Below are 22,357 nucleotides of genomic sequence, written 5' to 3'. Positions count from 1 at the left end.
ACAAGTATTTATATAAATCAAACATACTCTCAGAAATATAGAAACTAACCCAAATGTTTTTCAAGCTCACATCATGATGTAGAATAATCTTCAGTAAATAAAAGCTAGTTTGAGTGTGTTGGTTTAATTAAAACAAGCACGTCTTTAGAATTACCGGCATTAAACAAAATACTTGAGTTCTACCTAGGTTTATTAAAACTCAAATAAGCTAACATATGTTATTTCTTACAGGATATATCAGCAAGAACAGTTAGCTGTTTAATGTCTCACGAAATTTTCATGAGTATTCTAAACATAAGTGTTAAGAACAAGCAAATAAGTGTCAGTAAAAGTTTATAAATATACTTTTCAATAATATTCAATATGGTATGTCTACTTAAATACAGTTTCCCAAATTTTTTTTAAGAACTTGAAACCCTAGTTATACTGAGGTAAGTTAAATGTTGGCTATTGATTATCTCAACCATTCCAAATACGATAAAATACTAAAACATTAATTACTGAACATAAGTTTATCCACTTTTGCCTTTCTTTTCCAGAGGAACTAAAGACATTTGGCTCTATGAGTAAATATCTTTTGTGCCACATTGAAAATTTGACTATGAGGAAGAACCTCTAGAAATTGTGAAATGTATTTATAAATTTCCCAATCCACAGAATGCCAGTGTAACCGACAGTCCACATGGCTTACTTCTTAGTTTTCACTAGGAATAAAGGATTCTAAGGGTTAAGAATTCTAATCAACATATGTAATTAAAACTAGTAGGAAGAGCACCTGGCTGGCACCGTCAGAGCAGCATGTGACTCTTGACCTCGGGTGTTCAAGTCCCATACAGGGCGTAAAGATTCCTTGAATCAATAAAACTTTAAAATCCTGGGGCGCCTGGGTAGCGCAGTCGTTAAGCGTCTGCCTTCGGCTCAGGGCGTGATCCCGGTGTTTCAGGATCGAGTCCCACATCGGGCTTCTCCGCTGGGAGCCTGCTTCTTCCTCTCCCACTCCCCTGCTATGTTCCCTCTCTCGCTGGCTGTCTCTATCTCTGTTGAATAAATAAATAAAATCTTAAAAAAAAAAAAAAGAAACAATAAGGGTGAAAGGAAACTACCGTATACTCCTGAAACCAGTATTACACTGTATGTTAACTAACTACAATGTAAATAAAAAGTTGATACAAAAAAAAAAAAAAAAAGAAAAGAAAAGTAAAGGAGGGAAACTCCTGTGTATCTATAACCTGAACTGGATCCTGAATTCTCCTGGTTTCCTCAAATGTCCGGCTACAACTCTCCAGACTAACGTTGCCCATTTGTTGCCCATTTTCTCCCACCCTTCTGACTTGGAATCACTAAGAACAAAGGCTGCCCTGGAGCCTCCCTGGAAGAAACCATACCCGGTCCTTCTCACTGCCAAGACCACAGCCAAACTGCAGGGCCTTGAACTTGGGTCCACTTCTCCCAATTAAAAAGGGCTCCTCCAGACTCTTGGAAGTGCACACCAGCTGGAGATCTAAAATTAAAGCCGACTACGGAGGGTCCTCCTCAGAAGCAGATGGCATCTTGAGGTGGACAGCTCCCCAAGATCATGGATCAAGATCTTCATCTCCAATCTGAAGCTTTATTCCTTTTGCCTTTCCGCTACTTGCCTCTTCTCTCTGGTAACACACAGGAAAATAATGCTCCTTCGCTTGGGCAACTATTGCTGAATCTGCTGCTAAGGCCACAGCCACACAACAAAGTCTCTAGACTTTCTTGCTAAGATGGTTTCAGATAATAGCACTGCTTTAGATGACCTACTGGCTGACCGAGGAGGAGCCTGTGCCGCAGCAAACACCTCCCGCACTACCTGGACCAACACGCCTGGTCTTGCAGCAAATGCAATAAATTAACAAATCAGCCACTTGCCTACAACAGGTTGCTGTCCCTTCTTTGATTTGATACCAATTGGTTTGGCTCATGGGGGCCCCGGCTAAGTCTCTCCACAGTATCCTTCTTATAGTTGTCACTTTAATTCCCCTCGTACACTATGCTTTCTCCAAAGTCTTAAGTGCAGGTTCACAGCCACCAGCAGCACATGAGATGGTCTCGCTGGGCTTGGAGAAACAGAAACAAGATGAACGACGAGATGAACAGCAAAAACATTGCTTCCACAGATCTGACATCATAACCTATGAGCTTCACACTGATTCAAGAGCAACTTGACTCTGATGGTGACTGAGAGTGGCACAAATACCAAAGTTTTGGTCATTCTCTCATGTGTAAGAAGATGACCAAAAGGGGGGAATTATTAAGTTAATTCAACAAGGAGGCTGTTAGACTGAGGTAGCTCTAATGCTTTGGCAGCCTAAAACCTAAGCCTGTAAATGCCTCAAGATTATGAAATAAAACACTAAGGATAACCAGTCACAAACAGCCAAATAGTCTTTACATGATAGCCAGTCAAGAACTTCTTTATTTCTGCCTTTTCTCTATAAAAATCTCTCTCTGGTCTCCTGACACTGAAGTACTCAGCACTTCCAGTTTGGTGCTACCTGATTCCAATTAATTTTTGCTCAAATTCTTAAAGATTTTTAATATGCTTCAGTTTATTATTTAACAAGACAGACTTCCTCTCTGGAGCCTTTTCTGACACTCTCCCTCCTCCTAGGGAGATATAAGCACCTGTGTCTTCCTGAAATGTGTCTTTTTTTTTTTTTTAAAGATTTTATTTATATATTTGACAGAGATAGAGACAGCCAGCAAGAGAGGGAACACAAGCAGGGGAGTGGGAGGGGAAGAAGCAGGCTCCCAGCGGAGGAGCCTGATGCAGGGCTCAATCCCAGAACACCGGGATCACGCCCTGAGCCGAAGGCAGACCCCCAATGACTGAGCCACCCAGGCGCCCCTGAAATGTGTCTTCTTTAAGGCCAGGGGTAATACCTTATTCTACTTTGTGTGTCTAGCATCCAGTACACAGGAGGCTCAATAAATATTTGTTGAACAGGGGCGCCTGGGTGGCGCAGTCGTTAAGCGTCTGCCTTCAGCTCAGGGTGTGATCCCGGAGTCCTGGGATCGAGCCCCATATCAGGCTCCTCCGCTGGGAGCCTGCTTCTTCCTCTCCCACTCCCCCTGCTTGTGTTCCCTCTCTCGCTCGCTGTCTCTCTCTGTCAAATAAATAAATAAAAATCTTTAAAATTAATTAATTAATTAATTAATATTTGTTGAACAGGGTGCCTGGCTGGCTCAGTGGGTAGAGCACGTGACTCTTGATCTCAGGGTTGTGAGTTCAAGCCCCCACGTTGGGCACAGAGATTACTTAAAAAAAAAAAAATCAATGAACGAATGAGGTCAAGGAGAAAATGGCCAAGAAATGCCCAATATTAATGGCAAGCATGTACCCAACACTTATTATATGCCAGGCACTACCAAAACGCATGTACACGGAGTAGACTTATTTCTAAAACCACCAGAGGAGGTAGGAGCCAGTATTATCTTAAAACGTAAGGAAACTGCATCACAGAGAGACTAATCACTTACCCAAGGTCACAAACTAGAAGTGACAAGTGTGGCACTGGATCACAGAGCCCTCCATGTTCTCTACCTTTGCGCTTAAGAGGGAAAAGGATGTTCCACCCACATTAAAGATGGAGGCCTCTCTAGTGGTTCCTAATCTAGAGGAGGCCTACGAGGGGTGCTGTCACTGGAGGCTTTTGCATTCTTGGACTGTTTAGGGGGAACAGAGGAAAAGGTGTTGCTCAAGGACATAAGGAGCGGTGGAAATGGAGAGAAACAAAAGAAAGTATCTAAAGTCTTGTGCTGCCAGTTTAGAGTCTGGAAAGGAAATCTCCATTCTCCAAGAAGAAAAATAAAAATGCTAATATTCACATGTGGTTTAGCCACGACAGGCAATTACTTGTGCCCTAGAGCTCCCCCTGCTATTTATGGGGAACATCACCATCAAGAGCTCATTCCTGATAAACCACAACCCGAAGAAGGATCAGTTCTGGTTTCACCGATGTATTATTATTATTATTACAGGCACAGCTCACTATCTGTCCATCTTCCCCCAACCTGTCCCTCTCATGGGCCTTATTCTGGCCCATGGATCCATCTCTCACCCAACTCATTATGCCAGAAAATCCCAATGTCTCTCAAGATTTCTCCTTCCTTCCTCCCCCCCCCACCCCGTCAAGTCCAATTGGTCACTGAGTTTTGGGGATTCTATTTCATAATTCTGTAATCTGTTCATTCACTAAACATTTGTGTGCCAGGAACATGCCATGATGAACTGGATGCGATTCCCCGCAACTCTGCCCTCCCAAATTCAAGGAACTGAGCATCTTACGGAGAGTATTTGGGAAGTGAACAGCCCATTCTGCAGCGTACAGTAAATGCAAGAAACAGGTAAGTAGAAGGCTGGGACGGAATATTGGAGACGTATGTGATTCATGTAGGGAAGCCTGAGGGTTTTTCTCTTGGTAATGTCCAAGCTGAAATGTGAAGGAGGTACACCAAGAAACCCAGTGAAGGGAAGGGCAAGCGCAAATTTCTGGAGGCATGAATACATCAGAGCCTCAAAGCTGGTCTCTAGGCCGGTCTTAATCCAGTAACTACACTACCCAAACACTTTCCGTCCCTCAAAGGAAAGCAAAAAAATTCACCTTCTTTCCTGTCTCTGGAGGTTTACCCTTCAAGAGTCTCCCAGCACTTGCCATTTGTTCATCAAGATCTCCTGAGCACCTCGTTGGTGCAGGTACTTCCTAGTACCAGCTCCAGCTCCACAGTACTCTCCCGCTTTAGGGAATTTTCAATGTATTGCAGCAGACCTTGAGGGAGCAACTCTTGAGTGCTAGGAGTTGAAAAACCATGCTGGAAGCCGAGACTTAAGATGTTAACGACCTGGTTAAGGACCTCTCAGCCTCACTCCCAATGCTCACCCGCTGTCACCGGAGGGTTCCAGTCCTGCCACTGCTTGTCCCATTCCAGGTATGTCCCAGGGCTTTCTTCACTCCCCCACCACCCTTCGCGCATCTAGACCCGACTCCAGCCCGACGTCCAACTCTCAGAGCCACACTCGGCGGCGCGCAGGTCTGCTAAGATGGCCCACGCGGCGCGGCCAGTAGCTGCAGGAGGGCAGCCGCTGGCGGGCTTCCCCGCCGTCAGTGCCCACCCCAGACAGACTCTCCCGGGCGCCTCCCACCCCCGGGCCATAGAGCGCGCGCCCGGCCCGATGACCCCGCGGGCCGAGCCCGCGCCGGCCACCTTTCCCACGAGCCCGGGAGGGGACGTTCTGCTGGAAGACCATGGCCACGGGTAGCATTCCCGGCCGCAGTCTTTGCCGAGCCCGGGGGTACTCGCGGAGACGCGCTCCACTGGGAGCGCGCGCGCCCCGCGGCTCCCAGGTCCGGCCACGGCGCGGGGCGGGCCGAGGCGGGACTGAGGGCGGGGCGGCCGCAGCCTCCGCCATTCCCCGCTCCCTCCCTCCACCCCCGCCGCTGCGCACCACCTCCCCGCCCCCACCCCCCTCCCCCACCGCGCGCGCTCCGCCCGCCCCGGAGCCTCGCCCTCCGCCACGATGAGCAAATGAGCGCGAGCGAGGGCATGAAATTTAAATTCCACTCAGGGGAGAAAGTGCTGTGCTTCGAGCCTGACCCCACCAAGGCGCGAGTGCTGTACGATGCCAAGGTGCCGCCGCGGAGGGGCAGGGAGGAGGCGCGGGCTGGGGACCCTGGGACGGGTGGCGATTGCGGATGCGGGTGCGGACGGCGGCGCGGAGCAGGGGAAGTGGCGGGGCCCGGCGCTCCATGCCGGCGGCTCCTCGGCTTGCACGGCGCCGTGCGTGCAGCAGGGGGCGCTCTCGGGGCGCCGCGCGGGGGAGTCGGGGCCCGGACGCTTCCGCTTCCGCCCGGCGTGGGGCTGCGCACGCGCCATCAGAAACCTCGCGCGTGCAGTGTCGCGAGGCTGGGGCCGCGACGTCGGTTTGCGCACGCGACGCCAGCGAGGGCTGCGCGTCGAGGAGGTCGCTTGCCGGCGGCCTTCACCTTCTTGTTAAATCTCTCGCCGTTCTGCGCGGCCTATCGTCGCGTGGGCTCCCGTGCGACGTCCCGACTGACCGAGCCAGGTCCTAAGCCGTAGCGCCATAGCACTGGCCGTCGACTTGCGACGTCATTGCTCTGGAGCACCAATCGTGTCTGGGCCCGACCCCTCCCGTAGGCCGCGACCCCCCCACCCGAGGGCAGTGTTGACCCGGTGCTTTCGTCCCGCGGGGTCTTGCAGCGTTTAGGTTTTCAACCTCCGAGTCGCGCCCCGTGCCCGTCCGTCTAAGTTTCGGGGACTGGGGGGAGGTAGGGGGGACAGTGAGCCACAACTGCAGCTCCTGGGGCCTAGATGAGGAGTGGGAGTGGGCACCGCAGTCCGGGGTTGGGGTCTGGCCTCGGGCTCCGGGTGCTTCTGGGCGACTCTGGCCTTAAGTGGACTTTGCGAGTCCTCTTTGGTTTTGCGAGTTCTGTTTTCGGGCTCCGCCCCCGCAGCCTCTGGCTGTTTGCTGTCCCACCTCCAGCCCCGCCTTGAGCCTCCCTAGGGGTGACACGCCCCATCATTTGCCCCAGATGTTTCCTCTAGGGACCCCTCTGGGAGGGATGGCATAATCGGCCAGCCGTCCCGGCCCTGGACGCGGCTGAGCTGGACAGACTACAACTCCCAGAGGTCTCAGGGCTGCAGCTCTCTTGTCCGGCCTGGACTCCTTCGTTAGTGACAAATCGGTCGGCCAATTGTTTTAAAGAAGCTGAGCCCAGTCTCAATATCAGAGACCAATCGCGGGTCGGTTGGAGGGATGTTTCCTATTTTGAGGCATCCACTCAGGAAAAAAAATGGAATTGAAAGGAAAAATGTTTCAACCCAGCTTTCAGTCTAAAAAAGGAGAGAATGCTTTCTTTTCTTTTAAGAAGAGATCTGTGATCTAGTTTTCTGATCTAGTTTCCAATATTCTTTATGTTCTGTCATTTGTGGACAATATTTCCTGGTTTCAGATTGTCGATGTTATTGTTGGGAAAGACGAAAAAGGCAGAAAGATCCCAGAATATCTGATACATTTTAATGGTTGGAACAGAAGGTGAGTGTACTTGTTAAACGGGATTGAAAACTGATCATCTTTGCGAGACAAGAACGTTGCAAACTTAAGTTTTAGAAACACTTGTAGAAAAGCTTCACTTCCTGTTTCTGCTCTTTTATCAAACCTCGCCTCTTCTGAAGAATGATTACTTTTAGGTCAATTATATTTGGATTCTCTGTGGGTAATTCTAGAAACCCTAGTTGTTTCTGTGTCTGCATGAGTTCTTTTTTAGTTTATGTGCATCTTTTTTGTGATTTTAAAATGTTTAGTTTTTTAAAATGTAAGTACTTCTGGGACACTTCTGTTTCTGTGAGGTGCTTTTAGCATTTGTTTCAGATCAAACTAAAATACTGAATTTTACATGCTTTTTCTTTTTTTGTTTGATCAGCTGGGATAGATGGGCAGCTGAAGATCATGTCCTTCGTGACACCGATGAAAATCGGAGATTACAGCGTAAATTGGCAAGAAAAGCTGTAGCTCGCCTGTAAGAATACAAAAATCATGACATACATGTTATTCAATGTGTTTTCTTCTAGTGTTTAGAATTTTAAAATATAAAAGTAAAAATACGACAAACATGGCTTATTAGTAACTTTATATATTTAAAGTGTGTTTGTGAAGAATTGCTCTTGTATTCTAAATGCTGTGTTTTCAGAGAGGTTACTGTATAATCTTCTGAAGTGGAGATTAACATTTATGTTCTAGGATTTAATGATTTTTAGGTCCTTAAGAATTGTTGTTATATCTTGTTTGTACTTCAAGACCCATATCAGCATCAAAATTTGTTTCAGTTGTGTTTATTTTCTCTCAGAAGAAGCACAGGAAGAAAGAAGAAGCGCTGCAGGTTGCCTGGTGTTGACTCTGTCTTAAAAAGCCTCCCTGTTGAAGAAAAAGATGAAAATGATGAAAACTGTGAGTGGCTTGACTTCATTTTCTCTGGCTGAAAGAACTTTTACCCAGTCCTTTTATACCACAGGATTGAGGGGTAGGAGTCATTGCAGTTACAGACAAGGAAACATTTTAAGCTCATCACATATAACATGTGCCCCTTTTGTTTTTTTAACAATTAAAGTAGCAGTCAGTTAGTCCATAATACCTCATTGGTCTTGCTCATAACCACTGTCTTTTCAGCCAGTGTCTTTATCTGTACTAACCCCTCATGTTTTCTTCTTGGCGCTTCCTGAGCCTTGGCCCCAGTTATGAATGCAACAGAGAACCATAGAATTCTATGTGACTGAACACTTTCAGATCACTAGCTTGTGTGGGTTTTGCCTTCACTGAAATTGGTGTTATATTTCTCAAAATAAATTTCTATTCTGAAAGATACAGTATTTGTGTTTGGCATTTAAAATCTATGCAGGACTACAGTTAATTATTGCCAGTGGTAGGACACACGCTCCACCTTGAAGAATTATAATTGTAAAGGTTAGGGAAGTATATGAGGCCGGTTCGCCTGATAGTTTTTGTTTTCCCTAGCAATAAGCAGTTCCTCTGATGACAGTAGTGAAGAAAAGGATGAAGAAATAAGTGAAGAAAGTGATATTGAAGAAAAGACGGAAGTGGTATAAAGTTTCTATTGTAAAAACCCTGTCTTTGGCATATATTTAGTGGTAAAATTATGTGATAAAATTATTCAGTTGCAAATCATTTTGTAAAAATGCATTGCTTTAACCAGGTACTATAAAGTTGTTCTTGATCTTTAAGGGAAAGTAACCCTTATTTATATTTATAGTCACTGTATGAACCTCTTGGTGGGTCTTTTAACCCATAAAGTGTTTTCACAAATCATAGTTACCTCTTTCTTTCCATTGTGGCCATGAACTTTATTTTTATAGTGGTGATCGGTTTTTAAATGTCGTGTATCAGAGTTTGGCATCTTCTGCCTACCTTCAAAGTTAACATAAATCTCACTGGCAAACTTAAAAGGGGAAGAAGCAAAATTAGTATTGGCAACATGGTTGGTGCCCTAAAACACATTAACTTTTGGCCTTTAATGTACTTTTCTCTAGGACATGTGGCACTCTGGTATGAATGTTGAGGATTAACGGAGTTTGTTTCATAGTAGGCTCTCCTGTGTTAGTCTTCCTTTGGATATAGACTCTCTTACTGTTATGAGTAGTTAAAAATGAAATTGTGATATTGCAGAAGGAAGAACCGGAGCTGCACACAAAAAGGGAAATGGAAGAAAGAACAATAACTATAGAAATCCCTGAAGTTCTGAAAAAGAAGCTTGAGGATGATTGTTACTATATCAACAGGAGGAAACGGGTATGCAGGGAGAATACCTAAAATACGGATTTGTAATAGAGCTTTCCTTTAACCATATTTTACAGTCACAGACTCAAGCAGTTAACAACCTTGTAAGAATGAAATTCACATTTTAAGTTTTGTACTGAGTTAGGTTTTAAAGTTCTCTGACAGTACTGCTCTGCTGCTGATTGAATTAAGGCATGCAGAGTCTTTCCCAGCCTTGGCTTCCATTAGAATCCTCTAGGGAGCTTTGTCAAACTCCTTATGCCTGGGCTTCATTCAAGAGGTTAAGACACGGGGCACCTGGGTGGCTCAGTCAGTTAAGCGTCCAAATCCAGGGTTTCAGTTCAGGTCTTCGTCTCAGGGTTGTGAGATCAAGACCCGCATCAGGTTCTGCACTCAGTGGGAAGTCTGCTTGAGATTCTTTTTCTCCCTCTGTTCCTCCCCCCTCCACCTTACACACGCACATGGACGTGCTTTCTCAAATATTTTTAAAAGAAGTTAAGACATAATTGATCTCTCATGGAGGCTGACTGTGGACATAGTCTCCCCAGGTGGCTGTAATTGATCATTAAGATGTGAATCACTGCTTACATTTATTTTTAAAATTCATACTGTAATTTTGATGGGGATATGATTAGTAAAAGCAATCATAGAGCCTCAAAGCATGTTTACTTAAAAGATTCTCCTCAAATAGAATTGGCTTTATTTTTGAGTTAAAAAATTTATATAGACAAGAGCACTGTTTCTTGGAATATATAGTTTATACAATGAGATGCATGCATCAGATGTCTGTATTTTTATTAACAGTTAGTGAAACTTCCATGCCAGACCAACATCATAACTATTTTGGAATCCTACGTGAAGCATTTTGCTATCAATGCAGCCTTTTCAGCCAATGAGAGGCCTCGTCACCATCATGCTATGCCACATGCCAATATGAATGTGCATTATATCCCAGCAGAAAAGAAGTGAGTAGTGAGGAAGGGGGGGATTGATGTCTCAATGGCTCTCTCTTTGTGTATTAGAAAAGTGACTTCCATTTAGAACAGGTGACACTCCATTTTTATAATTTGGAATTTGTTTAATATATCACTTGATTAACTTAGTAATTCATTTAAGAACAAATGTAATACCAAAATATTGTCCCATTTTCAAAATGCTCAATAACTATTCAGGTATCTGGTCTGGATATATTGAGTATGCACTGCCTCAACACCAAAACCAGTTTTGTTCAGTGGTATAATATAGGGAGGTAACTCTTTGTTCTTGAGAGGCACCAGAATGGGCAAATAAAATTTGATCAAAGCTTGTTTACAAATAGGTTTTTATTCAGCCAGGATAATCGTGTTCATAGCCTGCCTTGTGCATGTGACCCAGCAGGATTAGAGTCAGACAGGCAGATTGTTTGATTTGAAACAAGTATTAAGAGTAGTTCATCGGGTCTGCCCCCTTCAGCTCCCAGTATTGGGGTCTGTCCATCTTCTGCAGCACAGGCTGCTCGGGTTCCTCATGTGGCACTGAACGTACTCATTTGTGTTCAGTGCAGTAAGCTAAAATTACTGGTGTACTTTTTTCACTTTATGTTACAGATCAATGTTTCCATTTAGTTTTTCGTTGGCAGCGTCTACAAACTCACTGTAGTGTTTATATATGTAGGTGTAAAATGTAGCATTTAAGTTTAAAACTTTGCCTTATTAAAAACATGCAACTTCATTATGACATTTTGGAAAGTATTTACTGCATCTCTAATCTCTTCTTATTCTCCTAGCGTTGACCTTTGTAAGGAGATGGTGGATGGATTAAGAATAACCTTTGATTACACACTCCCACTGGTTTTACTCTATCCATATGAACAAGTTCAGTATAAAAAGGTGACTTCATCCAAGTTTTTTCTTCCAATTAAGGAAAGTGCCACAAACACTAACAGGTAAGTCTGCAGTTTGACTTTCAGATGTCAGCAACCGAATAGTTGACTCTGTCTTTAAAGATTTCCATCTAATGCTATGGGGCCAACAGATTTGGAGGAGGAGATTGAAAAGTGGAGTTTTTTCCTGGGTAACCTAAGTCATCATTCACTTTCAAATGGCTCTAAAAGATTTTACTAAGTGAAGATTCCAGTGTGAGAACTTGGTTTGATTTTGGGCAGCTAACCTTTCTTTCCAAAGACAAGTGGATTGACGAAGGCACAGGCTGAGAAGGGCAGAAGATGTGGATTTGAATTTAGCTCCTTCACTTACTGGTTGTTTGACTTCAAGAGATGCCTTCTGAGCCTCTTCCTTTTGCCTCTGCACAATGGAAAGAACAGCTGCCTCCTTGGGTAGTTATTAAATGAGAAAGTTCACAAAGGGCTGGCCACCTTTTGCCTTCAACTAAAGGTTAGTTCCTTTCCTGCTCTGCTGTGTCACTACTTTCTTTCCTTGGTCACCAAACATGCCCAAGTCTCTTGTGTTTGGTTGGGAGAGGAGGGGCGGAAATCCCCAACCTGAAGTCTATACCTTCACCGATACAAGCTGCTTCCCTATCTTCCTGTGCCTCTCTTCCTGAGAGTGGTCTGTTCTCATGATTTCCACTTCTTCATCTGCTCTTGCCTACTTTACACTCTGCCTTTGTCTACCAACTGCCCCTGCTAACTCTGCTCCCCAAGAGAGGGTACTAATAACTACCCACTTGTCACAGGCCATGCTCTGCTTTGGCACCTTTCCCCACCATCCGCTTCTTCCTTCTCTTCATGGCTCCTTGCTCCTGGTTCTCTGTCTGCCTCGTGGTCCTTTCTTAGCCTGCCTGCCTCTCCCATTGGTTTCACCCTATGTGACAGGTGTGTGCAACTCTCTGGGGACCTGTGTTGATGTTCCCATGCCCTCCAAATCTCAAGGTTGTCTGTCCTGGGTGGACTGTGTGTTCCACAAAGCTTGGCGGATGCTTGTGGCTTTTTTTCTAGTCTGTGAGTAGTTACAGGTGATGAGATTACATGGTATTTTTACTCTCTTTGTTTAAAAAAAAAACACTTTTTTTTTTAAAGATTTTATTTATTTATTCAACAGAGATAGAGACAGCCAGCGAGAGAGGGAACACAAGCAGGGGGAGTGGGAGAGGAAGAAGCAGGCTCACAGCGGAGGAGCCTGATGTGGGGCTCGATCCCATAACGCCGGGATCACACCCTGAGCCGAAGGCAGAGGCTCAACCACTGTGCCACCCAGGCGCCCCTAAAAAAAAAAACTTTTATTGAAGTATAGTTGACACAACGTTCCATTACTTTCAGATGTAGGACACAGTGATTGCACAATTCTATGTGTTATGCTGTGCTGCTCACCACACGTTAGCTACCACAGTAATCCTATTCTCTTGACCAGGGTTTCTCAGTCTTAGCCCTATTGATATTTTGAAAGAGATCCTTCTTTGGGGTGGGGCGTCCTGTGCATCGTAGGCTGTTGAGCAGCAGCCCTGGCCTCTATCCCGTAGATGCCAGTAGCACTTTGCCAGTTGTGACAAGCAAAACAGCACTGTCTCCAGATAGTGCCACTGTCCCTCGTAGCGCAAAATGACTCCCAATTGAGAACCATTGCTATAAAATAAATTAAAAAGGGGCATCACTTTCTTTAACGCCAGCGGGCCTTGCAGAGTTATCCAGAAGATTTAAATGATTGAATATGCCTGGTTACTCTTTAAGAAAACACTTGTTTTGCCACATTTGAAAGTACAAGTTTAGAACTCTCCTGGAGTGGAGTCCAGAGTGTTTTCTGTTCTGTCTGAAGAAGGACATTGAAGAACTGCTCCAGGTTTTGCAGAGATTTCTCTGGGCCAGGTGTGTGTGATGCTCTCTCCTCTTCTTCCATAGGAACCAGGAGGAGCTCTCTCCAAGCCCACCATTGTTGAATCCATCCACACCGCAGTCCACGGAGAGTCAGCCCACTACAGGTGAACCAGCCACCCCCAAAAGGCGCAAAGCTGAACCGGAAGCCTTGCAGTCTCTGAGGCGGTCCACACGCCACTCTGCCAACTGTGACAGGCTGTCTGAGAGCAGTGCCTCGCCTCAGCCCAAGCGCCGGCAGCAGGACACGTCCGCCAGCATGCCAAAGCTGTTCCTGCACCTGGAAAAGAGTAGGTCCTTTCTCAGGTGCGGGAAAGCCATTCACTTTGTGCTTGGCCTGTGCCAGCCACTGCTGTCCTGAGGGGAGTCCAGCTGACGAGAGGCTGGGAGAAGAACGGGGATGAGTGCACAGTCACACCCAGATTCACCCACTCAGCTGTGGGAAATCCAGTCAGGGGTTTGGCTCCAACCAAGACTCACGCGGCATTTTCCCTATGGCATGGAGAGAGGAGTCACCACACCTTCAGTTCTGCAGTTGGATGCTTGGCACCTGCTGGTTTAGCTGTGTCTCGTGGGTCTGATAGCAGTAGCTCCCCATTCGCTCCCCCAGCCCTAATCTATCATGCTAGGCAACCACTAGTTACTTCCTGTCCCTATGGATTTGCCTCTTCTAGGCATCAATTCCTGTCAATGGAATTATACAGTAAGTGACCTTTTGTCTGTGGCTTCTTTCACTTAGCATGTTTTCAAGGTTCATCATGTTGTAGCATGTATCAGTACTTGTTTCCTGTTTTTTTCCTCCAAATAATCCAGGTACTGTCTTTTATGGTAGGAAAGTCTTTTTAAAGATTAGTAATTTCTTTACTATTTGTGACAGTCGTCCAGCAGTCTAATTCGGTTGCTCTGTGATTTACAAGCGAATAATTAACATCTTTTCCTTTTGAAGAGACACCCGTGCATAGCAGATCATCCTCACCGGTTCCTCTGACCCCTAGCAAGGAAGGGAGTGCAGTGTTTTCTGGCTTTGAAGGCAGAAGAACTAATGAAATAAACGAGGTAAAGCATTAGTGTTGCTGGTCATCCCCAGTGAGTCCTTCTTTCTGTGGTGCTTAAGGCCTATGAGCGGAAATCAGGTTTCTTTAGAAACACTATGTTGCTCTTGCTGTGGATATTAACAAAATACTTCATATGATGATGTTTAATACTGGTTTTGGTTTCTAAAATGAGAAAATTGCTAAGATTCCAGCCCGGTGCTTATGGTTATCTTTTAAGTAAGCACAAGTATTGAAATATATGAGCATTTTCATTTTATGGAACAGACGTCAACACGCTTGTTCCGCAGAGGTCCAGAGAGTAAATATTTTAGGCCTCGTGGGCCCTACAGTCTCCTTCAAGACTACCCAATTCCAAAAGCATCCATAGACACTATGTAAATGATGGGCATGCTGTGTTCCAATAAAACTTTATTTATGGACACTAAAATTTAAATATCAGATAATTTTCATGTTATGAAATATGGTTCTTTTGGGTTTTTCCAACTATTTAAAAATATAAAATTCATTGTTAATAGTAGTACCAGTAGCCATCCCTTTGAGGGCGTGCTATATGTTAGCATTGTGCCAGGTACTTGACCTAAATCATACTTGACCTCAGATTTTCTAGAATAGCCTTGCCATCAGGTTTTCCATTTTATAAGTGGGGAAACTTCATTTAAAAATTCTGTTTTTAAAGCTAGTTAACTGATGTGTAGGTAGTGAGTGTTTCGGGGATTCAGGAGATGTCTTAATTAGTCTACTGGGATATTCTGTGAATCTTGCCTAGGAGGTAGGATTTCCCTGTTTCTGTGCATAGGGGAGATGGCTTTACTAGGGAAAGAGAGCATTTAATGATGAGGGTTGGCAAACTTCTTCTGTAAAGGGTCAGATTGCAAATATTTTCAGGGTTGTGTACCATACAGTGTCTTTCGAGATTATGCTACTCTGCTGTAGCGTGAGAGCTACTCATAAATGAATGGGTGTGGCTGTGTGCCTCCAGAATTTATTCATGTACACCAGTAATTGAATTTCATATGATTTTTCACATCATGAAATATTTATTCATGTGATTTTTATGAACCATTTAAAAATATAACAATCATTTTTGGCACAAGGGGGTTGGGCTGGATTTGGCAGAAGGCCTTAGTTGGCTGACCCCTGATAGAAAAACTGGAAAGCTTAATCTATTTTACAATGACACTGAGGGAAAGTTAGGAAATTCCTATTACAGCAGTCCCTAACGTCCTGTTTTTCAGACAAGGCCCTGCAGGTGTTACTAAGGGGAGTCCTGTTTCTTTTAAAAGGCACATGAATATTCGGGCAAGGCCATTCCCACTCAGGTCGATAGTGCGAGCCCACCATCTAGTGGTTATAGGTACAGCTGCAAGCTCTAGCAGAATAGGATTTCTAGTAAGACAGGTTCTCAACAGTGACTCATGAGACCTTAAGGAATTCCCACCTTCGTGAGTGCCTCTGTCTCCGTGTGTTTTAATAAAAGCTCTGCATCCAAATCTGAGACTCTCTGTTCACTGACCTACTGCATCAGGGTAGGGTCTGCATGTACACGTTTACGATTCACAGGTGGTTGTCTATATACCCCAGTTGAGAATACCTCTGCTAGAAACCTGTTTTCCCCCACGAAATTTATCTTTGGTAAATAGAAGATGATATACTGCATTGAAACGCAGAGTTGAATGAGTGAGGTCGGCTGGCCTGCTAACTAGCCAAATGACCGGCTTTTGCACACACGTGTGTCTCATGATTCCAATGATTGCAGATTCCCCTATGTTAACTTCAAGTATCACTGTCAAAACAGTTGCCAAGCTTCATTTGTGTGCACCAAGGCTGAGGTGCTGGGCATGGAATAAAGCTGCTGAAACCAAATCCCTCCCTTCAGTGATCTACACCACAGATGGGTTGGGGGGGGCGGTGAGGCCAGGGCTGAAGCTCGGACTTCCAGCAGGGAGCCATACAGCACCATGGTGAGACTTACTCGCTTCTACAATTTCATTGTGCTAAATTGAGTACATTAGCCTTTCTGGGGTGGTTTTGGCATCCTTCTGCTTTGTCTTAAAGAGGCTTTTCTTTGGCCCTACCATATTTCCGGATTAAACTTGACAGATCCCAAAAGGCAAAGCAGCAACTCAGTAAAATAGTCCTAAAATTTGCTGAAGTATTTCTGTGGAGGCTCATCAGAGAGCTTTTAAATACAACTCTGACTTTAACAAAAGCCCGAAATCCACCCACAGTTCTGAAATTTAGAAGGAGGGAAAAGAAATTGGTTACCAGGGTTGAAGTCTATTTTCACTCAACTCAGTGGTTCAGATTAGTTTCCAAAGTGAATCAAATATATCAGGAAATTAAGGAATCTTAAAGCAATAGTAATATTACTCAAAACACGTTTGGGTTACTTTTTACTACTACATTCTTTAACATGAGTTCCAATAAAGGAAAAGGGACAAAATGACCAAAACAGTTACAGCTAATTTATAGGTAATAGCTGTTGAGAATTGGGAAACCAAGTATCTCCTTAATTTTAAGTCTCCTCTCCCCCTACACACACACTTTATTTAATTTTTTTAAAAAGATTTTATTTGGGGCGCCTGGGTGGCGCAGTCGTTAAGCGTCTGCCTTCGGCTCAGGGCGTGATCCCGGCGTTTCGGGATCGAGTCCCACATCAGGCTCCTCAGCTGGGAGCCTGCTTCTTCCTCTCCCACTTCCCTGCTGTGTTCCCTCTCTTGCTGGCTGTCTCTCTGTCACATAAAAAAAATAAATAAATAAAAATAAAAAATAAAAAGATTTTATTTATTTGACGGCGAGAGAGGGAACACAAAAAGAGGGAGGGTGAGAGGGAGAAGCAGGCTTCCCGCTGAGCAGGGAGCCCGACGTGGGGCTCAGTCTCAGGACCCTGGGATCATGACCTGAGCCAAAGGCAGACACAACGATTGAGCCACCCAGGCGCCACCATGCTTTATTTTTAAAAGCTTGCCCTTATTTTGACATAATGCCATATTTTTTCCCTACATGCAATTTATTGTTATAACTTTTAGGTGATTAGAAGTGTCTCCATGTGGCCAAGGAAGGTGGATCCTCACGTGATTTAAAAGGCAAAAATGTTTTGAAAAAATTATAGGAAACTATCAGATATATGCTGATATATAATCAATATGGAAAACGTATACCTTTATCCTCCCAAACTGCATAAATCATGATTTCACCAATAAGAAATGGACATTTAACATTTTGGTATAGGGGCGCCTGGGTGGCTCAGTCGTTAAGCGTCTGCCTTCAGCTCAGGGCGTGATCCCAGCACTCTGGGATTGAGCCCCACGTCAGGCTCCTCCGCTATGAGCCTGCTTCTTCCTCTCCCACTCCCCCTGCTTGTCTCTCTCTCACTGGCTGTCTCTCTCACTGGCTGTCTCTGTGTCAAATAAATAAAAATAAAATCTTTAAAAAAAACCATTTTGATATATACTACTTCTTGGTAGTTCTGTGTATTTACATAATAATTATACACATTATTTTCCAACTGTCATATTGAACTTTGTTATTTTATAGCTTGATCCTTTTCAACATAATGCATTATACTCTCCTATGTGCCAAGATCATGCCCTTAAAGAGCTTCATGGGAAAGTTAGAGGGGTGGCTTTCAAAATTCCACATTGGTTTGTTGTTACTGTTTACTCTCATTTTCTGGTCCAGCTGTGAAGCAACTCCTTAGTTGCTAGAAGGACAGGAAGCTTGGGAGTGAGAACGTGACACTCAATTTGAGATGAGAACCTCAAAGCATGTGTACTTCTGCTGGGATTCCGAATTTTGAGATCTTTTGATAACAGTGTTAGGCATGAGTTGAAAGATTTGTTATTATATCTTTTCTCAGGTCCTCTCCTGGAAACTTGTACCTGACAGTTACCCGCCAGGTGATCAGCCGCCTCCACCCTCTTACATTTATGGAGCACAACACTTGCTACGATTGTTCGGTAAGAAATCCTGGTTCCTGCTTTCTTCTTCCTTCCTCCTCCCCTTCCCCTCCACTTTGGGGTTTTTTTAATCTATTTTTTTTTTTTTTTAGTAATCTTTATACCCAGTGTGGGGCTCGAACTTACAACCCTGAGATCAAAAGTCCCATGCTTTTCCAACTGAGCCAACCCAGCACCCCTCCACTTTGGTTATAACACCCTTGTTAGCTTATGCACATCTTGTGGTAATTTTGAGGATCTAAGAAAAATCATTGAAAAATGACCTCTTAAAAAAAAGGCACTGAATGAATCTTAAATTTCATAAACATTGTGTTTGTACTATTTTACCACTGTGCTTGTGTTCAATAAGAATTTTTGGTTTTGTTTGATAATGTAGATGTTAATTTCAGTTTGAGTAGGATAAACAAGGACCCTCAATGTGCCCTGCTCATTGCCAGAGTCTGCCAATTGTAAATGGTTTTGGCTTTGGTTTTGTTTTTAATGCAGTGAAACTTCCAGAAATCCTTGGAAAGATGTCCTTTTCTGAGAAGAATCTGAAGGCTTTACTGAAGCACTTTGATCTCTTTCTTAGGTATTTTAAATTTGTCTGTAAAAACTTACCTTTGCTGCCTTATATATGACTTTTCTGAACTTCTCCATAACAGATGTGGAAGCTAGCTCTGTATTCTAAATAGTAGCAGTATTAGCGAAGTATGATTGATTCTAACTGTAATTGTAACATCGGGGTTTTTTGGCTTTCTTTTTTCTGTAATTTATTGTATAGAGGTAAAATTTTTTGTGTCACTAGAAGAATCCAGTTGGGTAACTGTGTGAATAGAAAACTTTTTACAGAAGTGATTGAGATTTATAATAATTTAGTTTTACATTTTTTATTTAGAAGTACCTTAAGTATTAGACTTTTCTTTGTTGCATATACATAAACCTAAATATTAGCATTTACAGGTTGGATTTTTGTGTTTAGAGTTAAGATAAATGACCAGTAGTTCATGCTGACAGTTTGTAAACTCAGAGAAAGGTATTGTTTCTTTCGTCCAGCAGAGCCAGTCATCGTATCTTAGGATCATTTGCCCTGAGGCTCTGCCCCCTACTCCTTGCACCATGCTGTGGGCCCCAGACTCACTTGGGCCCATGGCCCAGCTCTCTCCCACCCAGAGGTCTATTGACCATTTTCTCTGCTTGGTGTTCAAGGATGCTCACCACACTGCCTTACCCAGCTCATCTATCTACCTGATCTTATTTCTTCCTTCTCTGTAAGGGGGTACCTCTTCCTTATAGTCAGACTCCAGCCTGCAAAAACTAAACAAGTAGGATTTATCAGTGTGGAAAGTATTCCAGCCAGAGAAATATGTTTTCAGAGTTTTTAAAGGATATTTTTATGTAGACATTTTGAGTAAAGTGTCCGTGAGTGATATTAGACTTTATTACACCTTATTAGAAACAATTATGAAAAATACACTCTTTCCTTCCAACCTCCCCCTCAAACACAATTCTATTTGGCATAAAGATTATGTAGGCCAACATCAAATAATGCCAATAAAATACGAAAAATAGCTGCAAGTTAGCTTAGGAAAGCCTGCTGATTTTGAGGTATGCCCAATATAAATTAGAAATTAGGGTATTAAGAATTAACTTAGAAAGATTTACAAATATAGCAGTTGGTTTTGAAAATGTATCCAAAACGTCAACTAGAGAATCAGTGGACTCAATAATCACTTTAAAAGTGGCACAATCCAAAGAAGAAAGAGTTAGCTATCTAATGAGCTTTGATTCAGCTTTTACTAAAGAAGGTATTAGGTTTATCCTTATATTTTTCGGAATTTGGACAGGTGGAAAGAGGCTGGAGAAGTAAGCATGAAACTAATTAGTTGTGGTGAAATCTTTGACATTTCAGATACAAGATAGCATCTGCATAATGTGAACTTTTGAATGACTGTCCTTATTGTAATATCCATCATCAGACATAAGTCAGCCTTGTTTGTTTATGAGTTTTGCTACTATAAGCTAAAACTGTAACACCATTCGGATTGGCAAATTAGGACCCGGATACCCTTTACTATTTATACTATTCAATTTTGAATTAGCTTAACCTGTAGAAAGTATTGGGAATTTCTCAAGTGACATTTGTTGAGTTTACAGCTTTTTTAAAAAAGATTTTATTTATTTATTTGAGAGAGAGCGAGCACAAGCAGGGGGAAGGGCAGAGGGAGAAGCAGGCTTCCCGCTAAGCGGGACTCCATCCTAAGATCCTGGGATCATGACCTGAGTGGAAGGCAGAAGCTTAACAGACTGAGCCAGATGCTTAACCGACTGAGCCACCCAGGCACCCTGAGTTTATAGTTTTTTGTAGTTTATTTTTATTTTTTAAATACTTTATTTATTTGACAGAGAGAGAACGTGCACAAGCAGGGGGAGTGGCAGGCAGAGGGAGAGGGAGAAGCAGGCTTTCCACCAAGCAGGTAGCCCAGTGCAGCCCTCAATCCCAGGACCCTGGGATCATGACCTGAGCCAAAGGCAGATGCTTAACCGACTGAGCCACCCAGGCGCCCCAATACGGTTTGTTTTTATAACAAGAAAATGCAGTTGTCAGAGCCCCTTTTTTTTTATACAGTGTTTGTATAATGAAGCCTGCCACCTCGTGGAGTTTAGGTTCTATTTCTCTTTGTACACTTGATAGTGAAAGGATCCTAATGAAATGGTAATTAATGTAGAAGCCAGATATATGCAATGAAAGTGATCAGTATATAGAAATCAAGATTATATTCATTTTTTTTCTTTGGAATACCAAAAAAAGGGTGAAATGTTAGAATGGTTGCTAGCTAAAATTTTGTTTGCTGGTGTTGAGTACTCACTGTAAAGATCATCAGGGCCATTTTCTTCTTTTCCCAGGTTTTTGGCAGAATACCATGATGACTTCTTTCCGGAGTCTGCCTATGTTGCTGCCTGTGAGGCGCACTATAGCACCAAGAACCCCAGGGCGATTTACTGAAGTTTTGATGGTTCTAGAAGAACAGCTTCTCGGTCTAGCTTTGTACTCTAGGTTCCCAGTGTAGATCTAGGGAGATGGTGGACCTTCTTTACAGAGTTGACATGACACCCACCCCTGGGGGCTCTGGCAGAGGTGGGCCCATTTGTTTGAGTTGTTTACATACTATAGTTATTTCTGTTAAGGTTTACTTCGTAGGTGCCTGAACGGCCTCCAGCATGAGACCCTTGCCACCGTTCATGTCATCTGTGACAGCAGGAAAAGAACAGCTGTGTTCACAGTGAAGCGTTAATGAGAGTATGTGTAGGTCAGGCTGTTTCATTCAGTAGCTATTCAAGTTAATTTGTTAGCAATAACCATGTTTTTTAGTTATTTGTTAGTATTAAGCAAAATTGTTTTCCAAACTGTTTTCATTCTTATGATGAGGCTCAACAACTCTGTCCAACAAATTTTAGTTTTGCTTAGGAAATCACAAAGTAGTCCCAGAATATTTTAGAGGGAATTGATATTGATGGCAAAAGAAAATTTGCAGTCACACATTTGCTTGTTAAAGTTCCTTTTCTCCAAAACCTTATTTTTGGTAATCTAAATAAAGTGTTGCCTCTCTTGTTTGAGATTTTACAGCTATACTTTGTTGTGTAATGTTATGGTTCCCTTTCTGTAAAACCTTATTTTTGGTGATCTAAATAAAGTGTTGCCCATCTTGTTGCAAAGAACCAGGAGTTTTCACACTGGCTTTGTCCTCTTTCTTTGTTTCAAAGGAACAGTGAGGTAATCTCTTGACTCATAACTTTTTGTTTTATTTTGTTTTACTTTTGTGCCTTTTTTGCTAAGGCCTTTTGTTTTCTGTCCCTCTTTGATTTTGCCCCACTTGGTGGCTTGATCAGAAGGTGGCTACTGGGGGGCGCCTGGGTGGCACAGCGGTTAAGCGTCTGCCTTCGGCTCAGGGCGTGATCCCGGCGATCTGGGATCGAGCCCCACATCAGGCTCTTCTGCTATGAGCCTGCTTCTTCCTCTCCCACTCCCCCTGCTTGTGTTCCCTCTCTCGCTGGCTGTCTCTATCTCTGTCAAATAAATAAATGAAATCTTTAAAAAAAAAAAAAAAAAAAGAAGGTGGCTACTGGGAGTCAGTGCAGTTTTTTGCTGTCTTGCTGCTGCCCTCTGAGGTGGTCTGGGGCCAACACATTTATCCTTGTCCACCATTACCAGCTGATGGTC

At 43.5% G+C, this 22,357-nt stretch overlaps 1 protein-coding gene across 4 annotated transcripts; it reads left to right on the top strand.

Annotated features, from left to right (window-relative positions):
* Positions 1–5,503: 5,503 nt before the first annotated feature.
* On the top strand, positions 5,504–21,859 carry MSL3 (MSL complex subunit 3). Of its 4 annotated transcripts, none has more exons than XM_040634538.1 (13): positions 5,504–5,655; positions 6,999–7,081; positions 7,470–7,565; positions 7,896–7,993; positions 8,558–8,643; positions 9,227–9,349; positions 10,142–10,302; positions 11,103–11,261; positions 13,170–13,432; positions 14,089–14,198; positions 18,057–18,156; positions 18,643–18,727; positions 21,043–21,859. In XM_040634538.1, exons 1-13 carry the CDS (start codon positions 5,554–5,556, stop codon positions 21,140–21,142), a joined length of 1,566 nt encoding a protein of 521 aa, XP_040490472.1. In that variant the 5' UTR covers positions 5,504–5,553; the 3' UTR covers positions 21,143–21,859. The 4 variants fall into 4 exon arrangements, with proteins under 4 accessions (XP_040490472.1, XP_040490467.1, XP_040490478.1 ...); XM_040634533.1 differs by having other exon boundaries at positions 7,893–7,993; XM_040634544.1 differs by lacking the exons at positions 5,504–5,655; positions 6,999–7,081; positions 8,558–8,643.
* The last annotated feature ends 498 nt before the right edge of the window (positions 21,860–22,357 follow it).

The sequence above is a fragment of the Ursus maritimus genome (assembly GCF_017311325.1).
Source record: "Ursus maritimus isolate PB19 chromosome X unlocalized genomic scaffold, ASM1731132v1 scaffold_X1, whole genome shotgun sequence".
Classification (NCBI taxonomy): Eukaryota; Metazoa; Chordata; class Mammalia; order Carnivora; family Ursidae; genus Ursus; species Ursus maritimus.
The sequence above is the reverse complement of the archived record's forward strand: the minus strand, read 5'-3'. Positions and strand labels throughout refer to the sequence as shown.

Coding starts and splice junctions, on each gene's coding strand:
- MSL3 (XM_040634533.1), top strand. CDS start 5,554: ATGAGCGCGAGCGAGGGCATGAAATTTAAATTCCACTCAGGGGAGAAA. Junction 14,199..18,056: donor GAACTAATGAAATAAACGAG/GTAAAGCATTAG, acceptor ATCTTTTCTCAG/GTCCTCTCCTGGAAACTTGT. Junction 18,157..18,642: donor ACACTTGCTACGATTGTTCG/GTAAGAAATCCT, acceptor TTTTTAATGCAG/TGAAACTTCCAGAAATCCTT.